General features: G+C 32.0%; 1 protein-coding gene across 2 annotated transcripts; it reads left to right on the forward strand.

Annotated features, from left to right (window-relative positions):
* The first annotated feature begins 8,056 nt into the window (after nt 1-8,056).
* On the forward strand, nt 8,057-24,889 carry LOC134254697 (uncharacterized). 2 transcript variants are annotated; one of them, XM_062737238.1, is made up of 6 exons: nt 8,057-8,196; nt 21,374-21,626; nt 21,882-22,052; nt 23,370-23,479; nt 23,671-23,779; nt 24,693-24,889. In XM_062737238.1, the coding sequence occupies exons 2-5, from the start codon at nt 21,380-21,382 to the stop codon at nt 23,767-23,769; spliced, it is 627 nt and encodes a 208-aa protein (XP_062593222.1). In that variant the 5' UTR covers nt 8,057-8,196; nt 21,374-21,379; the 3' UTR covers nt 23,770-23,779; nt 24,693-24,889. The 2 variants fall into 2 exon arrangements, with proteins under 2 accessions (XP_062593222.1, XP_062593221.1); XM_062737237.1 differs by lacking the exon at nt 8,057-8,196 and adding an exon at nt 8,530-8,664.
* Nucleotides 24,890-25,164: the final 275 nt, after the last annotated feature.

Here is a 25,164-nt window from a genome sequence, read left to right on the forward strand (position 1 = left end):
ACGTATGGCGACATTTATAAACAATGGTAATGAAAGACTTTTGTATTTATGGAATTTTTTTGGTTTCATAATTAAGATTTTTATGCCCCCGTAATCGAAGATTAGGGTGTGTATAATTTTGCTCTGTCCGTCTTTCTGTCTGCAAAACCTTAACCCTGATCATAACATTTGAGTAGGACTCTTGACATTGAACATTTTTTCGTATGACTATAGATTTTTCGCACTTATATATTCTCATATACTGATATATTAATATTGTATTTATAGCACGTTTATATTTAATTTTGTTGTGAATTTGTTTCAATGTTGGGTGTTTCAAATATGTTTGAAACATTTTTTAGCAGAAGAAGCATGCAAACGAGAACGCACAGAAACATTTGTAGGTCACAAAACATTTCAAAAAGAAAGATTTCATTGTAATATGATCCTGTGTTCATCCAGATAAAAAGAAACTGTACAAAATCTACTTTTACAACTACTTCTGCAAAAAGACACGTCAATAAATTATCTTCATCAAGCTTGGTTAAATTTTCTGACTACTTTCCTAAGGCGAGTTCACTTTTAAATCACAATTATTTATAATTCAAAAATTTCGAATACAACATATACAATGCGATATTTTCTTTTATACACCGATTTCAAAATGATATCTTGAAGATAAAAAGGTTTACGGCATGTATCAAATTACTTGATCGCGTCTATCAAATGTAGGCAAGATATATGATAACATTTTGTTATATCGTTATCAAAGTTTTCCATTTGTCCTGTTGTAACTTTTGCTAAACTGAATGAGACGAATCCTTCATTTGATTAGATGCATGTTATATGGTTGATTGATTTTGTTGTTTCACGCCCCTTTTGAGAATTTTTCATTTATATAGAGATGTCACCAAAGACTGGTGAAAGGCTTCAAATTTTGACCTTTACTCGACACTCAGAATCATTGAGCAGTGCTGGATCTTTATTGTGCCTGCTGTGACACGGGGCTTCGGTTTTTAAGGTCTCATCAGAAGGACTTGCAACTTTCATTTGAAAGCGCCGAGCGCATTGCGAAAGAACATTTGATAACCTTTTTTTTATCGACTTAGGTCAGTTGCTGCCGTGACTCGAATTCACAACCTTCCGATAAGGAAGCGAGCGCTCTACAGATTAAGCTACTGTGGTCGGTCAATGTGTAATAAGAAAAAGTGAAAATGAATGAGAAAGGTCAAGAAATAACGTCTTATGAATACTGTGAACAATACGTATTTTAATCAGAAAAGCAAGAAACGTGGAAACCAGACGCGGAATCAGCTGCCTAGGAGGTGTAAGCATCCCAAGTCAACCTCTTTATTGATCAAATAAACAGAGTAATGGAAGACTTGATATATGAAACATATAAAGAAAAAACCTGAGAACCAAACATAGGTTGTAATGGCAAGCAGTGTTATTATAACGACCATAGAATACAGCTGGAACTACTGAAAGAGAATGCACGAAATCCTATAACATCTATTTATTTTTCACTGTATACCCTGTCTTGTTTAAAATTAATAGCACTTAGAACCTATTCTAGTGTACCAAGTCAATTGAGAGATAAACATTTGCAGTTGATAGTGATACTACTGTATAGAAGAGGAAATGCTTTATTAATATCCTGTTTAACATTCACAAGTGGTGAAGTTGTTTGTTGAGTAAGTCATTAACCTGTAACACATCCAAATAGAAAACAAAATGAAAGAAATTTAGTAGACTTAAAGGTATCTTTTATTTTGATGTCACTGAGACACATCGAGTCGAGATCTGAATGAAATAGAATATAACTGCAAATAGATTCCTTATTTTTCGAGAATACTTATTATCGCGAATTGGCGTTTAAACGTCAAATCGCGAGAACAATGTAGTAGTTATATGTGTAATTATATTTTCCTTGCTAACTAATTTCTGATTTGTTTTGCTTCGGATTGTTTACGTTTTTGTCAAATTTGCATATGTTTTTGTATAACACGTTATTAGCTTGAAAATTTTCAAGAATATTTTTTTTTCTTTCTCATCGTAGAATTGTTTTTTTTTCTAAATGCAAATTAATGCATGTATTTCGTTCAAATTTTAGGTCACGATGTCAGATGTGGTATTTGGATTATTTGGATGCATTGCTTTTATTGTAGTTGTTCTTTTTAATGTTGGAGCTTACACACCAAACTGGCTAACTGTGCACGAAACACTAAACTCTACCACGTACGGCTTCGATCAACTCTTCCGCGCCTACAAGAATATGCAATTATGGCCTGTTTTACAGCGTTGATTGTCCAAACAATAAAAAAGGTAAGTCCGTTTTTGTATAAAAAAAAAATAAAATATTGTCAAAATATCCAGGTCGTCCAACGATCTGTTGGAACCCCTATAGGTACTCATTGAGCTGGTCCTGTCATTATAGAGATTTTTTTCTATTCATATAAAAAAGAATTCAATATATATCGATGGCATTTATTTTGATTTGACTATCCCGTTGAATTGAAAATAAAAGACATCCGTTTCATATTATGATAATAGTATTTTACGAAAGAATGACACTGTTAGCAAACTGAAAAACTTAACACATGTAAATAAACATGATGCCTTCAACTTTTCTATCATGGACTTAATTTTGTTGCAAAATACTTTACATGTAATTCTTTGCATATGGATTATATAACTTCAATTTGAATCGATATGCAAGAACATGTAAGAATAATTTCTAAAAAAAAAAAAAAAAAAAAAAAAACACGCTATATTGACAAATATTAAAGTTGGTGATTCGCAAAATCTATTGTGTCGATACAAATACAATTTTGTCCTTAGGTTGAATTTGACCTACTATTTTCAAACAAATTGTTATCATTTTTGCAAATCGACGTTTAACAATAAATTGAAGGCACAAGGATAAAAACTGTCTCGTATAACGTTAATATTTTATAATTCTATGATAGATACTATGAACTTGTCAGTAAATACATTCTGTGGTTGAATCGAATATTGATTGCCGTTTTTTTGTACAAATGTTAGGCTGGTATCTTTATTTCACGACCATAAAAAGAAGCACACGGCGGTGTGACCAATTGACAGAAGGTTATTACTTCATGACACCTGATTCCACCATTTTGTTAAGAGGTCCGTGTTTGCTCTGCTCTAGATTTTTATTTTTCATTGAACTTTTAGCTTAACAACCTTTATCTTCATACTTGATATGGATAAAAATGACTGCATTCTATAATTTCCTGCAGACAATCTATTACTGAATATGCTATAAAAAATACCGGTATATGGAAATAATGAACAGTGTTTAAACTCAAAAGTCCAGTAGACAACACAAATTTTTTAGCAAAGCAAACACGGACCTTTAAAACATCAGAAGTGAGATCAAGTGTCATTGAGGAATAAGCATCCACAGAAGACACGTCACACCAACCGTGTGTTCCTTGTAATGATTGGGGAAAATTGAACAAAAAAAATGAGTGTGTATTTTATTGTCTAGAAATAATTATAAAAACGTCAATCAGCATTTGACTTACTGATGGGTTGTATGTGCTGACAAGGTCATTGTATTAAACATGGAACTTACGAAATGATGACTTTAAATGAGACTAATAATATTCTTGTTCTGACTACTTGTTTGTCAATAATTTACCTCGTTTTATAGAAACTGATCGTAGGTAGAGCATATTCTAGCTTATCGAATCAATTGAGAAATATTAACCCCTGCATAAGTAGGGGAAATTGACTATCGAAAAGGTAACGGCATCACATTTATCATAAAGCTCGGTTGTTAGATTATCGCTAACATCTTTCCTAGTACAATAGCCTAATAAGAAAAGAGATATGTCAGATTCTGTGGTATCTTTTATTTCAAGCTCACTCAGATATACATTATATTGTATTGACATAAAAAATGAAACATCCATTGTTAATTGACAGGACGAGTTGAGTTTAAGGTCACAACAAGTGTTTTCTTCTTTTCAAGTATAACAATTGCAATAAATCCTACTTTATATGAATACAAAAATTGCGTTCTAATACAATTTAGTAATTGTACCCAAGGGAATTGTATTAGATTGTTGGAAGACCTTGTCTCCAAAACCACATAGATATTGCCAATCGGAAACTCATGCATCTCTTTGATGTCAACTTCAGAGTTCTTGTGTGTATAAAACGTTTTAACAAAATAATGTTGGCAAATGACCAATGACAAGGTAAATAGATTTACAAGTTCTCTTTCTTTAAAAAGCAGCTGTCAACGATATCAAAAGCCTGGACTTTTATTCATCGCAGGGAAATGTTGATTATTCAATCGAAAAGTTTTGATGGTGTTGATTTTATCAAAATTTTCCAATTGTGATTTCAATTTAATCGAAAGTTCCTTAGAATTTTTAGTAATGCATACCCGATTCTCGAAAACAAGTACAGCTGTATAATTTTGCATGGTACTTTTGAAGTTTCTCTTTGACTTCTGGTAGAACATTTACTGGAACCCACAAGTATAAGTTGGGGACAAAACACCGTTCAACACAAAATATCATTAAAGAAATTGTAGAAATTAAACAATGCAGATTACAAAGCCATAATTAATAATATTTATATGTAAGCATCGTCAAGTAGTATAGATTCAATTTTGTTCAAATCATGACCCCCGGAGGTAGGGCGGGGTCACAATAGCCAACCAAAGTTTTACATAGAAATATATATAGGAAAATTCTTTAAAAATCTTCTCAAGAATAACAAAGCCATAATTGATCATATTTATATGAAAGCATCTTCAGGTAGTATAGATTCAAGTTTGTTCAAATCATGATCCCCGGAGGTAGGGCGGGACCACAATAGCCAACCAAAGTTTTACATAGAAATATATAGGAAAATTCTTTAAAAATATTCTTCTCAAGAATATCAAAACCATAATTGATCATATTTATATGAAAGCATCTTCAGGTAGTATAGATTCAAGTTTGTTCAAATCATGACCCCCGGAGGTAGGGCGGGACCACAATAGCCAACCGAAGTTTTACATAGAAATATATAGGAAAATTCTTTAAAAATCTTTTTCTCAAGAATAGCAAAGCCATAATTGATCATATTTATATGGACGCATCCTCATGTAGTGAAGATTCAAGTTGTTTCAAATAATGACCCCCGGGTATAGGGCGGGGCCACAATTGCCAATCAAATTTTTACATAGACATATATAGGAAAATTCTTTAAAAATCATTTTATCAAGAATAGCAAAGCCATGATTGGTCATGGGACTTTATTTTGGATTTAAACTATTCAATAATAAACCAGTTTCTACTTTTTCTAAACCACAGTGCTCAGGTGAGCGATGTGGCCCATTGGCCTTTTGTTATGCCTTGAACACTCTAGTAGAGACGAGCACAGGCCTTTGGATCGCTTAAAAAAAAATTGTGTGTGTAAAAAAAAATAAAGGTACTGAACTCTTACATTGGGTACCTGATTTCGCTAATAAAATATTTTTTATTCTAATGCTCTAAAATTCTACTTTCAATTTAAATCTATTCATAGATAAACATTCTTCAATTCTACCAAAGCTCATTCCGAAATTCCATATATTTCTTGAAATATTCTGAAATCAATTTAAAAAATGACCTACTTTCTTTTATACTCGACATTAGCTTGGGCCCCTGGTCATTCACATGTAAACAGACGGTATTTGAAATGCGGCGAATAGTTGCAGAGTATTTGCAAAATCTTTCACCAATTTAAAGTTGATTTCTTACTCCAGATTGTAACGTTAAGTCCGTAATAATATTCCTTTCGCAAAAAATTAATTTAAAAACGTCTACATCAACAACTACCGCCATGTTGATTATGAAAGTAAATGAAGCCATGGTAGAACGAATTTTTCCCGGAATGCATTATATACCTTTCGATTTTCAAAACAATTAGACCGCTAAAATGTTGTTTATGACTTAGTTACATCATATGATCAAATTAAAGAAAAACCTTGTAAAGCTTGAATGCAAATGAGCAAATATTGATTGAGTTTAAAATAAATTCCGGGGAATATTTGTCCCGTCGTTCCCGCTTTACAATTAGTGAAGGCCCAAGCTGATGTCGAGTAAAAAAATTATTGTCAATTTGGGAATTGATTTCAGAATATCTCGAGAAGTATAAGGAATTACGGAATGAACTTTGGTAGTAATGAAGATTGTTTATATTTGAATAGATATGGATAGAAAGTAAAATTGTAAAGCATTTGATTTAAAAGAATTTTATTGGCGAATGTAGGTACCTTATATAAAGAGTTCCATACCTTTATTTTTTTTCAACACCTCAATTTTTTTTCTAAGCGATCTAAAGGCCTGTGGAGACGAGCATTGCAAAAACTGTGATACTTTGAGGACATCCACATTTATGTATACATATCTGTTATATGACCTAGTGCTTTAAAGTTATCCCGTGGAACACGGGCTTCTGAACAGTTTTGATCATCGAGAAAGTTTTTGTTGGGAATCGTTATTATTTTCCTGTTGAATAAATTTCGATTATTCTAAACTTGCATATTAGAAAATTATAGTTAAAAAGAAACTTACATTAGTTCCGCATAAGTTGACGTATTCTGCTTCATACGCACATAAAGAATCTCGATTATAAGAAAGCAAATAAGAAGTTCAAAATTCTTCAATATATATCCGAATTTTTATCTATCATGAATTGTTATTACTTCGGCCAGAGGGGTAAAGTCAAGTCAACAAAGAGCCATAGCGCATTTGATAGTCACTTTCGCCTACTCTAGTAGTGATTTTTTAAATACTTTCTTTAACCAATATTTTGTCATACAATGTTAGTTTATACATGCCTTAAAGTAACCCACACAAAAATAATACTCAATTATTAAAATTTCCCTCATATGATAGTTATAAAAATCGTTCAGTTTATATGGAGAATATAGTAAATACTGAGGTACCCCCCTAAACAATGACAAACTGTAGGAAAAGACCACCCTTAACCAGAAAAAAAACTTCTGAATAATTTTATTTGGATATGACTGTACATCATTACATTTAGATAATTTTGGTTAAAGGTGGTCTTCATATTGAAAATGTTGAAAATATGTATTTATTTTTTTTTTCTAAAACTGTTTCAAAATTCAACAATATGTCTTAATTTTATCCATTTGATTACCAATACTTCGTGGCGTAGTGGTATGATTGCTGGAGTGAAAATATAATGATCGTGAGTTCGAGTTTCACAGTGCGTGTACTATGATTTAATTTTTTTTCTCGTGTGCATTTTCCTATGTTTTCTTTTATTATTTTATAATACATGTATAAATAATTTTTAAGAGCGATATATAATACAACATTACACACAGAGGCGTAGTCACAAACTTAAAAGTGGGGGGGCTCAAGTCCAGAAATTCTTTGATAAGCAAAAAAAAAAAAAAAAAAAAAAAAAAATTAAAAGTGGGGGGGCTCAAGTCAAGAAAATCTTTGACAAGCAAAAAAAAAAAAGTTCCCCAAACTCGAAAATCCTATTTCGGGGGGGGGGGGGTGGGGGGGGTAGCGGCCAACTTTTTTTTCAAAGGCAAATTATTTTCAATTTCAATTTTTCTACACAATTTTATTATACAACTATGTATTAATTACTATTATTTCATATATTGATTTTGTTCTTCATTAAAAAGTGGGGGGGCACAGACATACTCTTGCCCCCCCAGATCTGAAAGTGGGGGGGCTTGTGCCCCCGCTGCCCCCCTGTGACTACGCCTATGACACATTGTATATGGCAATCACTCTCGCAGTCTTTAACAATTTTAATGACCCAAAGTCATAGCTGCTAGCCTGTTTTATTTTTAAAATTTTCAAACAATCTTGTTAAGAATAAGGGTATTGAACAAGTAAAATTACTGTCATGCAACAAACTTGCAACTATGAAAATATAACACTGGGTCACAAATGATTACATATATGTAGTTTGATTTTGAATTGAAAACATACATGTATCTATAAATAGAAACAGGTGATTTCCTTTTAAATACTTGAGTCGGCCGAGTCGTCGGTAAGGCAGCTATTGCTCTTTAGATAAAGAGAGGTGCAAACTAAATATGTACTTAACATAATGGATGCAATGCCATATTTTTTAAAGAATAAGTGAAATTCCCCCATGAAAACATCTTAAACAGATTGATCACAAGAACACAAGAGTTTCTTGTGCAAAACTGCTCCGGTAAGTGACCATTACAATCACAGTAATAATAATTCTGATAGATTTCTGTTTTTCATAGTTGATAAGGAGAAATTATAAGCCTTAATTGAAGCAAGTTTCCGTCACAATTGAAATACATTTATTTAAAAATTAATACGAAAAAAATATATATTGTACATGTATCATATCATCGTTTAATCAGTCAGATGACAAGAAACTGTACAATTATGCTTTCATTTACATCAAGTGTGACTTTTTTCAATTCATTGAAAATGTTCAAAAGAGTTATGTAAACTATAAACGTCCGAACAAAAGCGCATAAGAAGTTTTGCGTCAGTTTAAAAAATAATCGAATGGTATGATATCCCATTATCCAGAAAATAGACACTACTTTCACAATAAATTCTGCGAAGAGGAAATCTGGATACTTTTATAGATAACCTGTATTAAGTGCTTTATCACATCCTTTTAAGAAACATTGTAATTAAGGTAAGTCTATTGTGCTTTGATTTCAGATATTTTAATTTACATACGAGACATGCGTATTTAATATTTTGCTTCACTAAATTCTATCCTGTTTTAATGAATATGATACAATTAGGCCCCCTTTATGACCTATGACTTATGACTTCGAGGGGAACAATAAAACTACGTATTGGGAAAGATTTGGGAAACTGTCGTCGGTTATAGTAAAATGGTCATGAACATACTGTGCGCATTTTCGCTCTTAATATGTACCCTAGGTGAGAGTATAAAATTTAATCGACCCAGTTCAGCTCTTTTGAATATATTCAACGCTTTGTTTAAGCTTTCGTCAAAGGTCAACATGTCCAAAAAAATATTTTAACAATAACTCCAAAACTATGTGAGGTATTAAGTTAAAAGTATTTATAATTTTTTCATTGATTAACAAATAGTATCACTTGATAAAAAATACTTGGAAAAAATATTAACTCAGAAAAATTCTTTTTAGAAATGCATATATTTTTGAAAATATACACTTAATTCCGTGCTCTTAGTGAAAATCATCAAAGTATATTTATCAATGAAGGGCAAGTTGGACTTGGAAAGCCTCTGAAAAGTTGTTTTCCCTGTTTATTTTGTCCAAATGTTAAGACTTGAAATCGAAAGTAATTGCAAATGGCGCTTGTCTTTCACGTCAAACTTGCCCTTCAATGATAAACATTTATCTCATACATGTTGGAGATACAGCCCATTAGATAAACTTATGCTTTATCAATGGGTAGATGCTTTATCAATAGCACTTCCGGTTTTGACACGATCCCTCGCTTCAAGATTTTATTTTATTGAAACTTTTATTTGTGAAAATTATTGCCCTAATAAAATGAATGATAAAAAGCGATAATATTGTTAAAAGCAAGAAAAAGACTTGTATATGTCAAAGAAGTGTCTTATTTTATCAAGGAGCCCGTATTGGCTACTTGAAGACAGATGTTAACCACCCCCCCCCCCCCTTTAAATCGTTTTCGGAGTAAGTCAAGCAAGCCTAGCAGTTAAGTTGTTGTTATAAGATTCCTTTAACATCTTCAATAATGCTCTCTTACATTATACTATGTATGCCTACCTAGTAATGTAGGTGTAACTTACCATGGATCAACAATAAATCGCCTAACGTTAGCCTTGCCTAACACGTTTTGTCATCGTACAAAGAGTTAATTTTCGCGATCCCATGGTCCTTACAACTTACAGTCAGAAGTTCGTTTGATGTAAAGTTCCAGCAGAGCAGTAAAGATCCCATGGTCCTTACAACTTACAGTCAGAAGTTCGTTTGATGTAAAGTTCCAATCAAGATCAAGATTGCTTATTCCATATGAATTTTAAAAGGCACACTTTTTATGCAAGCCTCATAGTTTTCAGTGTGCTATTTATCTTATGTATTTTTTTTTAAAGATTTCTCATTGAAAATCTCCGTCTCTTTCATTTTTGAGGCAATTTCTTCTGTAAAGAGCTAGAGCCATCTTATGCATAAAATGGCCCTGTACTTATATCATTTAATTAACTATCACCGTCTTTCCCCTTTTATATATCAAAATAAAGTAGACACTTAGTGCTTTCATTTTCTTTACTAAAATTTCGTTTTGAGAATCCACATATTGGAAAACAAGCTTTGAGAAATTGCAATGTTCTTGAAATTTGCAGAAAACATGCGTATTTGACTACCTTCAGCAAAGAATTAAAATATGAGCACAGCCCACGATCCAAAAAATAAAATATGTTTTTTGATCTTCAGAAACACAGCTTTCATTATGTATTTACATATTTTGGATCAGAGGTTGTGTTCCATATGAAATATTGAAAAAATGCTTTAATTTTATGTCATTTTAAAAGGAATTTACAGGATATGAGGAAAATGACGCATTTTATGACGTCATAATGCATTGTTTAGAAGTGCATGAAATTATGTCACAATTAATAGATATGTGGTCACCAACAATCCAAGTGATAAATACTGCATTTGCAACCTAAATGAGCGGTTTTGCTTTTTCAGAAATTCCCAAGGCCAAATAAGACCCAAAGTGGCTCTTGCTCTTAAATAGGTTTGGTTTGTTTTAAGGATTTCAACTCAATAAGTTATTTATTCATGCCGTGTTTAGGTTATTTTTAAAAACGGTTTCCAATATTTAAGTCAGATAGTGACTTGTCTTTTCTCAAGGACTTGTCTCCTTAGGGTTTGCTTCAAAAATACAAGCGCAGTTTTCATCTAGCAAAAAATTAACTATCATGATATTGATTCAGCTGCAACGTACATACTATAATTATTACCAGTCGGTAGGGGATGCTCAATCCTCAATGGCGAAGAAAAGAAGAAATGAAGAAAAGTGACCCCCGTAGAATATTGACCAGGGGGTCATTTTACTAGAAAAATGACCCCGGGTCAACATTCAACGACAACTAGGGTCATTTTTCGACTGTAGAAAAACATTCAATACCAGTAATTCTACGACTTTACACGTCTCCATATCAGTGAAATATTCTGGAGAGGGACGTTAAACAGTATACAATCAATCAATCTACGACTTTACACACGTTGAAAAATGACCCCCATATAATTTTGACCCCCTACTTTTTTATACAATAAAACCTTATTTATGTGTCTCCCGATATTTTTTCATACTTTCAAATGCAAGTAAGGGGAATTTTGTATGTAATTTATTCCTTTCCAATATATATTTGATTGCATATCTTAATAGTAGCATCACTATCAATGTATTTGGTATGGATTTATTTTTGGCTTGCAGAATCCCAATGAATATTTATCTATTGAGGAGAATGTTTTTGCATGGGTGGTTTTTTTTGTCATTCAAAGGTTTTGTTCCGAAAATGGCATGATATGTTTCTGATAACTTTAAACTTTGAATTTTTTTTTACAAATCCAAAAACATAGCATAGAAGCAAGAAAAACAACGTTATTTAACTAGGTCTATATAAATTCAATTCCCTCAGCTCTTACATTCAAACTTACTTATACATCTGTATGGAAGAAGGATATGGAGAAAACGAACAGTATTCAAGATCAAAAGTCCATAAAACAATACAAAATAGGAGCAGGGCAAACACAGACCTCCAAAACATCAGAGGTTGGATCAGGTGTCATGGAGGCGTGAGCATCCCCTGCTTACCGGTCAAACCCGCCGTGTGATCTTTGTCACGATCGGGAAATAACAGAAAAATCCGTCGTTAATTCATTCTATAAATAATGGACTAACAATCAGCACGAAAATCGTCAATCAGCATTTGACTCCATTGTATCGACCATAGAACTTACGAAATGATGACTTTAAACGAATATTCTAGACTTGTTTTATCAACTTGCTTGTCAATGATTTACCTCGTTTAAGAAAATGTTCATACGTAGATCATGCTCTTGCGTATCGAATCAACTGAGATATATACACTTCGTATGCAAGTGATGAAGGTTTATTGCTGCGTGAGTAAGGAAAGTTGACAAAGGAAAAGTTAGAGTCATTATGTTTATCATATAGCTTGGTCGTTAGATTACCATTAACGTCTTTTTGTAAGTAAAATATCCAAGGTATGAAACAGTTGTGTCAGACTCTGTGGTATCTTTTATCTCAAGCTCTTCAGAATATATCGCATCGACGCGGGAATGGTAATTGCCATTGTTAATTGACAAAACGTCGGCGACATATCTAAATGTAGAGTTGCAGGCCACAGCAAGTGTTTTCTTCTTTTCACACAAAAGATGTTGCACAAATTCTGCTTCGTATGAATAAAAAAAAATAGGTCTGCTAATAACGGAGCACAATTGGTAACCATGGCAATTCCAATAGATTGTTTGAAGACCTGGGGCTCGTAACATAAAGCTTGCTAAGTTTTTGACTTAAGTAGGGTCGTAAGTACGTTTTAGGCACAATCTTAGGACCTGTTTAAGTACTACTTAAGTATGTCTTAAACCGTAACATAAAGCGAACTTAGCTATGTCTTAGCTAAGTCAAACTTATGTTAAAAATATTTCATACGATTAAACCTATGGTTTTTCATTTTATGTAGATATATTGTTAAAAGTGATCCAGGGTTTAAATTAAATAAACATGTATATAAAAGTTGACGTCTTTACCTACCGGATTTAGTTATGTTAGATTAGATCTCGTATTAAAATGATGATTCTGTTATAAATCATTCGGAATATACTGCACGGTCACACCGTAGCTATTCGTGGTTCATCGTAAATGTACGCCTATTGTTTTATCGATCACTTGAGATGTTTTCAGTTTACTTTTTGTTACTCTTTTGTTTTGACAAATGTTCACTTGCTTCGTTATTCTCGCAAACATAACAAGATAATAGACCGTCTGTCTACTTGAAATTGAAACTCTAAAATGATTCAAAACCTTTTGACCCCCCCCCCCATTTATATGCATCAGGCAATGCATGTCAGTAACAAAGACTGCATAAGTTTTATGATATACTCATTTGCAATTTCATCAAGGCTGCAAAAAAAAATTTCGGGGGATATGTTTCTCTCTCTCCCTCCCCCTCTCTGGAACTATAGTGAGCCCTGTCTAAATCCGCGCTTATCGCGTTCTACATTTATTCTACTTGACAGATGCTTTTTATTACTGTTTTGGTCATCATCCTCCTCCTTTTCTCTTTTAAAAAATTATTTCATCTCATATTTTGAAAGTGAACAGAATGATCCATGATTTATTACTGTGATCAATTTTTTCCTATAACCTAGGTCCCACTAATCCCCCCCCCCCCCCCCGACGAAAAACTAAAATTCTTAAATCGGCATCAAATATAGATAATTGTTTTCTATAACGCATAATATGAATAGAGGGCTGTTTTAACATCGAAAGTCAACCTTAAAATATTCCAAATATATGTATAAGAAAGTTAAGATATACTTAAGTCACCTCTATTGGCCGCCTAAGTTTTGCTAAGATTGCCAAATCTTAGCACGCCTCTAGTTACGGTCTGAAGTTTTAGACTGTACTTAAGTCCTACTTAAGCAGGGTCTTAGACTTAAGTATCCTTTATGTTACGACCCCCTGGTCTCCAAAACCACATAGATATTTTTCAAACAAAAACTCAAGCATCTTTTTGATGTCAACTTCAGAGTACTTGAGTGTGTAATCAGAGTGTATTTTAACAAAATAATTTTGCAAATGACCAATTACCAGGTAATAAAATTTACGAGTTCTATTTGTACTGAAAAGGGCAGCTGTCAATAATATCAAAAAGCCTGGGCTTTAATTTATCGCGGGGAATGGTTGTGTATTATTTTGAAAAGTCGTAAGTTTTTAAGCTGTTGATTTTGGTAAAATCTTGTGATTTCAAAATGTCCAAAAGTTCTGTATAATTTTTTGAGTATACACATCTGATTAACACCACTTCTTGAATATATTGTTGCACAGTACTCTTGAAGTTTTTCCTTCATTTCTGTCAATATCTTAGTGAGATGTAACGAAAGAGGCATGGTTGAACATTTACTGGAACCCGTAATGTATATTTGTAAGGATTCTTATGAAGTTACGGAATCCAGTATATATCACTAGGTAGTTCAAATTCATTTTGGCTCTGTGGAATATTAAAAATATTCAAATTGACATATGTGACAATCAAAGATGCCCCTATTGAACTACCAGACACTTTCATAACTACTAATATGATGCAGTATGGTCAGGTAGTAGCAGGCAGCATCAAGCACGGCACTATTAAAAATACGTCGATTGAAAATGGTACACGTTACTTGCAAATATTAAACTGTGCACCTACTCTACCAAATAGAACAAAATTCGGAGATCACGAGGTCAGAATCTTTGCGGATAATAATCGCACGCAATGTCCATATTGCGGAAAATCTGATCACCCCTCGTACAAATGCCTACACAAATCCATAAACAAAACAATTTGTTTTAATTGTAACAAACAAGGTCATTTAGCCAAAGACTGTGAAAATGAACCTGTGTGCAGATATTGTAAAGAAGAGGGACATAGTAAGGAAAACTGCGAGTTACTATCTGAAAAAATGGTACAAAAGTATGGTAAATATGCCGCAGATATTAATGAAGGCAGAGAGGCTTTAAACGACGAAGACCAACGAAGCGAAACTGACAGTACGGAAGCAGGCACGCATGACGATCAGATCAATACCGTTATTCTGGGGGCGTCTAACTGCAAGCGCATTCAAAAGCTTCCACCAAATATCTTAAACGCCTCGGTCTCTGGGTCATCCTACGAAAACGTGTCACAATTACTCGAATATGCTAAGAAAAAATTAGACGAAACTACACCTGAAAACGTAATCGTTCATTTAGGAACAAATGATGTTACCAGATGTCAAGACGAAATCGGGGATTTAACCGGCAATGTAATGATGGGTCTTAACAAGATTCAGGAAACTTTCCCCGAGGCTCGAATTGCAGTATGCACAGTCATACCCAGGAAAGGAAAAAGCGCCGCGATTAAAAAAATGAACGACAACACTTGGCATGTGAATAAATTCCTTGAAAAATTGTGTGAAAAAAATAAATTACTATCAGTGATTGACGTGTGGAGCACATTCATAAATGACCAAGGGCTTGCTACTAGAGCACTGTATGACAGCAATGACCCCAGCGGTGTGCATGTCAGTAGCGAAGGAGCCGAGAAAATTGCCGAAATTTTCGGAAATTACAATTGTTCCGCGAACGGTCCTCCTCGTACCCCTAGTATTACAAAACGGAAGTTAAGCTCAAATACCCCAACTTCAACCGAAAAGCAGGGTAAAATCCAGAAAATGTAAACTATAAATAACAGAGCTGAGCAATGTGATTTTTGTTACATAGACTGGTTACCATGTACATATTACTACCTGTATATATATTGTACATATTATTTTTTTTTCTTCATTCGTTTTTCCTGGTATTTTTTTTTTTAGATTATATTATCACTTAAAATGACTCTACAAATAGCTTCTATTAATGTTAACGGACTACGAGATAAGAAAAAAAGAATGTGTATTTTTTCATGGTTGAGTAAACGTAAATACGATATAATTTGTTTACAAGAAACACATGGGACAGATAATGAAACACAAAAGTGGGAAAATGAATGGAAAACATTTAAAGGGTCAAATTCTATTTGGAATAATTGGTCTAGCGAATCACGGGGTGTGGGGATGTTATTCATGATCACAAAGCCCGAATTTAAAATCACAAAAATTATTTCTGACAGAGAGGGAAGGGACACAACTGTTAGCATAAACAATAATGACTTTAAAGTAGACCTTAAATGTATCTACACACCGAATAACGGAGTTGACAGAAAACAGTATTTTAACTCACTAAAATTTGACGAAACAACTCATTATAAAATTATATACGGTGACTTTAATTGCACACAAAATAAACAGCTTGACAGGTATCCCGTGCCCTTACGAAATGATATTGCGGTATCAGAACTTAATGAATTAATTAAACGATGCGAATTGCAGGATATTTGGCGAGAACGAAACCCGGAAAAACGATGTTACACATTTCACAGGGGCAATTCAAAATCAAGAATAGATTTTTTCCTTACAAGTGAAAATATACTACACAAAATAAACAATTGTTCTATTGTCCATTTCCCATTTAGCGATCACGATTTGACAACATTGAAAATACAAATAGACAATATCCAAAGAGGTCCAGGGTTATGGACAATGAATCATAAAACATTAACAAACGAAGACTTCCGTAAAACATTTGTTGAATTTTGGGATAATTACAAGAAAAGCTTAGATAATTGTCAGGATATTCTATACTGGTGGGACTTAACTAAATATAAGATAAAAACATTGTGTATTGAGATGTCAAAAAAATTAAACGTTAATAAACAAAAACTTGAGAAATTAGAAAAAGAATTAGAAGAGATTAAAAACAAACCTACAACTAATAAAGAGTATCAAAATGACCTTGAGCAAAAAATAAAGGAAATTTATATAGATAAGACAGAAGCGGGAATAATACGATCAAAATGTAGATGGTTCAAAGACGGAGAAGCTCCTTCGAAATATTTCTTTCAATTAGAAAAGAGTAATGGAGAGAAAAAATTACGGAATAGAATAAAAACAGAAAATGGTACCTATAAAACTGACATTGATTCAATCATCGAAGAGCAAATTAATTTTTATTACAAATTATTTAATACGGAAGGATGGGATAGTGAAAGTGGGGAATTATTATTAGCGGAAGTGCAATGTAAATTAGACGATTATGATGTAAACATGCTCGATAGTGATATAACCGATAAAGAAATATATCAAGCAGTGATGTCATTAAAGCCAAATAAATCTCCCGGTGAAGATGGGATTTTATCAACTTTTTATCAGATATACTGGGATGTAATTAAAAATGAATTTTCAAAAGTTCTAAAACACATATTTCATAGGGCCACACTTTGTGACTCACAAACAAAAGGAGTAATTTCATTAATACATAAAGGGAATGAAAGAGAAGATATAAAAAACTGGAGACCATTAACAATGCTTAACAATGATTATAAAATTATTGCAAAAATACTCGCCGAGAGATTAAAAAAAGTACTACCAAAATTAATTCATCCAGACCAAAAAGGATTTGTTAAAGGTAGAAACATAAGTGATGCAAATAGACTGATTCAAGATATTATTGATTATGCTGATAATGAAGATTTAGAAGGAGCAATTATATTTCTAGATCAACAAAAAGCGTTCGATAGAATTGAATGGGGCTGGATAGCAGCAACATTAAAAAGATTTAACTTTGGTGAAAAATATTGCGATTGGATAAAAATGCTACTTATTAAATCAAAAACATGCATTAAAACTAATGGATTTGTATCTAAATATTTTCCAATATCAAGATCAGCAAGACAAGGTTGCCCTATAGCTCCATTACTTTATGTTCTTCAAATAGAGCCTATGGCCTGCGCAATTAGGCAAAATCCGCAGATAAAGGGCATTTTAATTCCTTATGAAGAACAACACATAGAATGTAAAATAAAAATGTTCGCAGACGATACTCAGCTATTTAATAAGGACGAAGAATCTATAATAAATTCCTTCAATGTGTTAGAAATATATGAAAAAGCCTCAGGGGCAAAAATCAATTTCTCAAAAACAAAGGGCCTGTTTATTGGCAAATCAAAAGGTAAAACACCAAAATTTAAAAAGATACAGTGGATAAAAACTAATATAAAAACTTTGGGGGTATATCATGGATATGGTATTGATACTAATGCAATTTGGTTGGAAAAAATAGAAAAAATAATGAACAGCTTGCATGTCTGGAAAACTAGGAACCTTACATTCAAAGGGAAAACCTTGATAATAAAAAATTTAATAATTCCAGTTATTGGCTATGAAATCGAAATGAGGGGAATACCGGATAAATATGCAAAACAATTAAACGATATTGTCTGGTCTTTTATTTGGGATAATAAATTGAATAAAATTGACAGAAATGTGTGCTGCTTAAGCAAGAATGAAGGAGGGATGAATATGACAAATATCTTTAATTTTATAAAAAGTAAACAAATAAAAACAATTTATAAAATCATGCATTCAAAGTTAGAAACATGGAATGCTATTGGTAAATACTGGTTACGGAGTAAAGATATGCATTCAAGTCAGGAATATTTCTTATGCACTTGTTCAGATTTATCTCCAATTTTCTTAAATAAAATGTCTATTTTTTATAAAAAAGCACTCATCGCATATAGCGAATTTCAGTCAAAATTTGAGCCAGAGAATCGAGAGGAAATACTTAACTTATCACTTTTTGGTAATAAACTTATACAATTCCAAGGGAAAAGCCTATATGTGGAATCATTTATTAAAAGTGGTTTATTAAAAATTAAAGACATTTGGAATGATGTGGAAAATTGTTTTAAATATAATGACACCATTTTCAATGAATTATTAGACAAAAGATGTTGGATATTTGAATATAGTAAAATAAAATCAGCCATTCCTAAACAGTTTTATCCAATATTGAAAAATAACAACTCAGTATTTAATAGCGAAATAAAACTCTCTTATAAACTGAATAATAATTTACTCATAAAAAGAGATAGTAATAAAGTGGTAACCTTTGAAGATATCAAGTTAAAGAACATAGAAAAAATATTGAACAAGACAATAATTCCAAAATGTCAAGAAAAATGGGAAAATATTTATCAAAATAACATACAGTGGGACCTAGTTTGGAACAGTATTTCAAAATTGAAAGTTAAAAATAAAATTCAAGAATTCCAATGGAAATGCGTGCATAACATATTGTATACTGAAGATAAATTATGTAAAATCGGACTATCCAATGGTTTATGCAACTTGTGTAAAAATCATAAAGAAAATCAACAACACCTCTTTTTCCATTGCGCAAAAGTGAAAACAACACTCAAGTTACTAGAAGATATAATTGAAAATGCGCCACAACTAAATGGAACTTTACAAATTGACCAACAAACAATAATATTAGGATACTTGAAGGAACCGAAAACCCAAAGAACCGTTATTAACATTTTAATATGTATTTATAAATGGGTCATATGGAAAACAAGAAATAAAATTAAATATGATAATTTAAAAATAACTGACTACAGTATTAAAAATGCATTCAAAAATGAAATGAAATCGAATTTTTTACTATTACAATCACAGGATTTGACAAAATTCAAAGAGAAAATAAATCATATGTTTCAAAATTCCTTGGGATTCTAATACCATGCAGTTATAGGGTTATTGGCATTATCTGCTGCCGTGATAAATTATACATACATGTATTCACATTCATTAATTAACTATATGGCACACTAGGTTTTTGTTTTTTTTTCTCTCGGTATTATCTGCTGCCGTGATAAACTATATATACATGTATTCACACATAGAAGTCCACTATACGGCACACTATTTTTTTTATTTATTTATTCCTTTTTGCTATGTTATTTTTCATGTAACTGGAAACATTATGTTTAAAATATGTTCAAAATGAATAAATTAATAGATCATCAAATGAAAATGTAATGCCAGATTCAAACTATGTATGTGAGGAAAAATATTCATGTCTTTGTAAAATTCATTCATTCTGATGTATTATTATAATCTAATTTTATTATCACAAAACTCTACATATTGATCTTGTTTATAGGTTGTAAAACACAAAAAGACCCGTATTTGAGGGTGACCTGGCCCTAAATACTAGTTACAGTGAGATTGATATAGACTTCTTTCTTTTTTTCCCACACAATCTCCACTGCAACAAGGGTCATATTTCTATTGGTGTTAAATGCATACCTTGTTATTATATATAAAAATGGTGCTAATTTGCTTTGAGATATTTATGTATATGTATGAAAATGAAGCGTCAATAATCATATATTAGTATAATGGTGTTAAACGTATACTTTGTTATCATATGTAAAAATGGTGCTAATTTGCTTTGAGATATGTATGAAAATGAAGCGTCAATAATTTTATATTAGCATAATGTGAAAAAATTCTGTTCAAATTTTGGAGATATATTACATAATACTATATCGATCCAGGGAGCTCCTGGCACCCCTGGTGAGGTATTATCAGAGGGCTTCTGCGGAAGTTTTACCTCTCTGTTATATTGTATGTTATTGAATAAATAATTGGAAAAAAAAAAAAAAAAAAAAAAAAAATTGACATATGGTTTTGAAGAATTTCTTCCTCAGAAAGGGAAGGATGAGTTTAAGTAGGATTACCACTTGTAGAATTAAATCCAAGTTCTTCTAAAATACAATTTGTATATTGAGCCTTACAAACGAAGACGATATTGTTACCTGCTTTGTCGGTAGGGACCTGTACGTTGAATACCTATAAAACATTTACATTTCGTAGTGGTCATAAATTCGTGGGTCTCTCCATATCTTCTAAACAACGAAGATTAAACCCCGCGAAATTTTGTATTTTTTCAGTATTCGCTGTAATGATATCTTTTATCTGGCTTCCCTTGAAAGTATAAAACCTACAAGTAGATGAAATCTAGAATCTAATCATGCCTTTTTATCAGAATATAATCTTAATAGACTTCCTCTACTTTATACATTTTATGTATTCTTATGCTTATAGGGAAGCTCACCGCAGCTTTTTTTGCTAAATTTGTATAAGTTAAATGAAACACTTTCATAGAGATGAATAATGTCGTTAATAAAAATGATGGTATAAATGTGAACAATTTAACAAACAAGAAGGGGATCAGATTCACAAGCTTTTCTTAGCAGTTACGTAAAATATGATAATGTCTGATCCCCCAAAACTGACTAGAAAAAAGTATCTGTAAGACAAGACAATCAAAACATCATATGAAAAAGTTAGCAAAAAGATGGCACATCAAAACAAAATAGGCCACAAGATGTGACATGCAGATCACATCCGTGTCATCATACATTTTATGTTTGTGTTAATTGTGATTGTTGTTTTTATACCGGTATTTCGACAAAATTCAGTTAAGTTTGCATTTTGTTGACGAAATTATTTTCGATTTTCTTTTTACCTTATACCGTGCACGTTTGTGACATGAGTTTTCTGAGAGTTTCTAAATACTTTTATGATTCAAAAAATTTTAAATGAATATTTGTAAGGTTGATATACTTTTATAAAACCATAGACATCAAGCACTTTAAAAGTGTACTTTCATAAGATTTTTTTTTTCAAATGTAAATTGAATATTTTTTTCAAACTCAGGTCATCATGTCAGATGTGGTATTTGGATTTTATGCCTGCATTGCCTTCATTGCAATAGTACTTTTTAATGTTGGGTGTTTCACGCCAAACTGGCTAACTGTGCATGAGATACCAGTCAATTCTTCCAAGCCTTCGGTCAACTGTTCCACGCCTTCGGTCAGCTGCTCAACAGTTTCAGTAAACTCTGCTACGTCTTCCAGAATATGCAATTATGGCCTGTTTTACAGTGTTGATTGTCCAAATAATGAAAAGGGTGAGACCTTCTTTCCTTTGTTATTAAAATATAAAGTAAGAAATAAATATTATAATTATGATATACAATTGCTAATAATAAAACAAAAATCATATTTGTATGCATTCTGATTTTGTTCTGGTCTTTGCAATAAATTTATAATTCAAAGTTTACAGGACAAAAAGTGACGACGACGGCCGTTCCAATAGAACAGCGAACTATTAGAAAACAATGTTATAATAATACAGTTTACCTTACGACGTGACTGTTTTGTAGCTTTTGACTGGACCATTATTGGACTGAATATTGCCACGTCTGTGTGTTTGACGGCCATTCCTTTCTTCTGGTGTCTCCTGTCATGCATGATTTGCTGCAAAAAAGACGAGTCGGACGACGCATGTGCTGACGGTTGCTGCAGTTTCTACACGTTCTTTTATGTTGCTGGAGGTCAGAGTGACAAATTGGGTTATTTAAATTTCATTCGCAAATCTTTCTCTCAAGTAAAGACATGTAAATCTTTAGGTGAAGTGCCAAAGACTATTTGGGTCGTGTATTGCAGTCATTTTCCTACCAAATGTAGGTAATTGTCTTTTTTTGAGTAAAAAATCTTTTTTACTCAAACAATACAGAAAACTTGTGGTGCCTACCATCGGTCGATTAAAGATTATTTACGCTCCCAGACTCCACCTTTGTTGTTCCATGTTTTTGCCAAAGCTTTTGTTTTGTTTTTTTCTTGTTTATGCATTGTATTGTGTAAATGGGTCACTTTTCTTTATTTAAACCATCTTATAAATTTTGTATAGTAAAGAGCAACTTAGTATTGTTAAACTTTGATTGATGAAAGTCATTATCATTAAAAAGTCACATTCCGTTTTACAGTGATACAATATTTCAGAGCACTAGATCAGAATGCGTTTGGCCAGCTATCAAATAGCTTTGATGTTGATTGGTTAAGTACTGTAACATAAGTACCAGAGGAGGCGTTGCAATTACCAAAAATTCAAATTAAATAATTTTTAAAATTGTATTGAAATATATATGCAACATCATTTTCTGCACACAAATTAACATAAAAGTTAATATTTTTGAATTACCTCCATCATTTAGAGTAACAAATAGATATGTTTATGAGGCCACAAACTCTTGATTACTTGATTCTAAAGACTGGCCTTTTCAAGATTTTTGTAATTGCACCTTTGAAACAAATAATAGTTTGTATTTTCAAACAATTATTATCAGTTCAATCGTTTTTTGGGTTTTTTTGTTTTGTTTTGTTTTTTGCTCGTTTGTTTGTTTTTACGTTTGCCACTTTCATTTGTAAATAAATTCCTTTCATGAAAATTGAACACCCACAAACAGGCTCTGAAGCCTATTCACTGTATCAGTACTGATATATGTTATATTGAAAATAAAGATGAATCAGATTTCTTTTGTATCAATAGAGAATACTAACACACGACCACGGTCTGTTATACGACCAACACATTTAAAAATAAGAATTCAATGAATTAAGGTATTTAAAACAGCATCAATTATACATGTATGTTTTTAAAACTAGGAGTAGCACTTTAACTTACGAAAAACAATGTAAAAAGGAAATTTATAAAATGAAATTATTACGAATTTTAAAATGTATTTAGTACACCCTTCTCTTTTTATATTTGAAAAAAAAACTTTATCTTTTATATATTATACAAACCAGATTCGTGTTCATGTTCTTTTTGAATGCGAATCACGTTTAAAATACACATTCTTATTTTGTAGGTATCCTGGGCTTTGCGTCGACTTTGATTGTGATTTCAAAATTTAATCTCGACCAGTTAGGGTGGTCTTTCTTTCTGACAGTTGCAGCTTCTTCAGTGATTTTGTTGCAGGTAAAGATATTCATACACATCCATCTTTTAAGTATGAAAATTCTATTTTAAAGAGATATTTCATTTATTATAGTCATAGTCTTAGTATATTCTTGTAAAATGATTGACAAATACAATATTTTTTACTTATAAATATGTGTTTATTTAAAACTGGAATTACAGACATATGTCAAATTATTTCTTTTTTTCAGTTTGTGCTTTTAATCACCTACTTTGTTTGCTCTCGAAAAATGAACGAAAAATGCACGGTATTCCTTGTCTATAGAAGACGGCATTACGAAATGTATTGAACCAAAATTTGTAAGTATCCAGTGTTTTCATAACCTGTTGTTGTTTCCAATTACTATGTACTGATTTAAGTTTTATTTTTAAGGCTTGTAAAAGATACACAAAAATCATTTTAAAATTTATTTTTTCAAAAACTATTTTTTATAAATAAAGTCTCACCCCGGATACAAATATATTTTTATATCACGAATCCCTCCCTTTTGGGAATTTATTATGTCTTGCCAACTTCTGCTGTAAAACACCTCGAAATTGTTCTGGATATTCTTTTTTATTTTGCTCTCTGAATTATCGTTTTCGTTTCAAAAGTTATCTAAAAAAATATTTTATTTAACAAAGAAGAACTCAAAAATACGAAGACCTTTGACTCAGCGTCTTTTACATTGTACCTATTATGGTGCCTTTTGGAGTTGTTGATATGTTGCATGAATTTGTCATTATCGCCAAATCCCATAAACAGCAAACCGCACGTAGAGAAACAAGATCTCCAACTTGTTAATTATTAACCATTAACATTTTTCGATGTTGACGTTAAAACATTCAAATTCTTTAAAATGATAAAATCATGAGATATGAAGATAACGATAAGTATTCAAACTCCCCTTAAACAATAGAGAGTGGGAGTAGAGCAAACACAGCTAGATCCCCAAAACGGCAGAATTATGATCAGGTGACCTGAAGGAGGAAGCATTCTCTGTGGACCCGTCGCATCCGAAATGTATTCCTTCTCATAGCAAATGAAAATTCAAAAACGTCAGACTACATTCGGTAAAAGGATATATTGTATTTGCTAACAAGCCATTGTTTCGACCAATCAATTTGCAATATGTTCAGTTGACTTTAAACAGAAACAAAATTTACTGGCATGTACAATATAAATACATTTCCATGAATGTACTAACATTTTTTCTTTCCCTTTTTCTTACAGTGGGCTTGACATTGAGCATCATAAAAGAACATCTGACTTTATAATAATTTAGGTTTTTATTTATGTAATTAAAGTTTTTTGTTGTGAATCAAAAATATTGTAGTTGAGTTGTAAAGATTTTTGTCAGATTTTTTTTTATTTTGTTCATTATTCCAATACATGTACTTCATTTGACATACAATGAAAAAAAAAGAAGATTGCTGTGTGCGTACATTTATGGGTATGATTCCTTGTTCAAACTTACTTAATAAAAAGAGAGAATAAATTAAATCTTTGGAATGTCTTTATTGAAGCATTTTAAAATGTACAAAAAGTATATCATATGAATTATATTACCCACGATTACAGCGACAAATCAGCTGGCTAAAAAACTGTACATAATTGGTCACATTCATAGTTTTAAAAAATCTATTATGCATCAGTCATTTCGAATCTACAATTTGTGATGGAAAAATTACATTGTATCAACACA

Source organism: Saccostrea cucullata, unplaced genomic scaffold, assembly GCF_032062105.1.
Source record: "Saccostrea cucullata isolate Sc308-1 unplaced genomic scaffold, CSIRO_AGI_Scuc_v1 ctg3925, whole genome shotgun sequence".
NCBI lineage: Eukaryota > Metazoa > Mollusca > Bivalvia > Ostreida > Ostreidae > Saccostrea > Saccostrea cuccullata.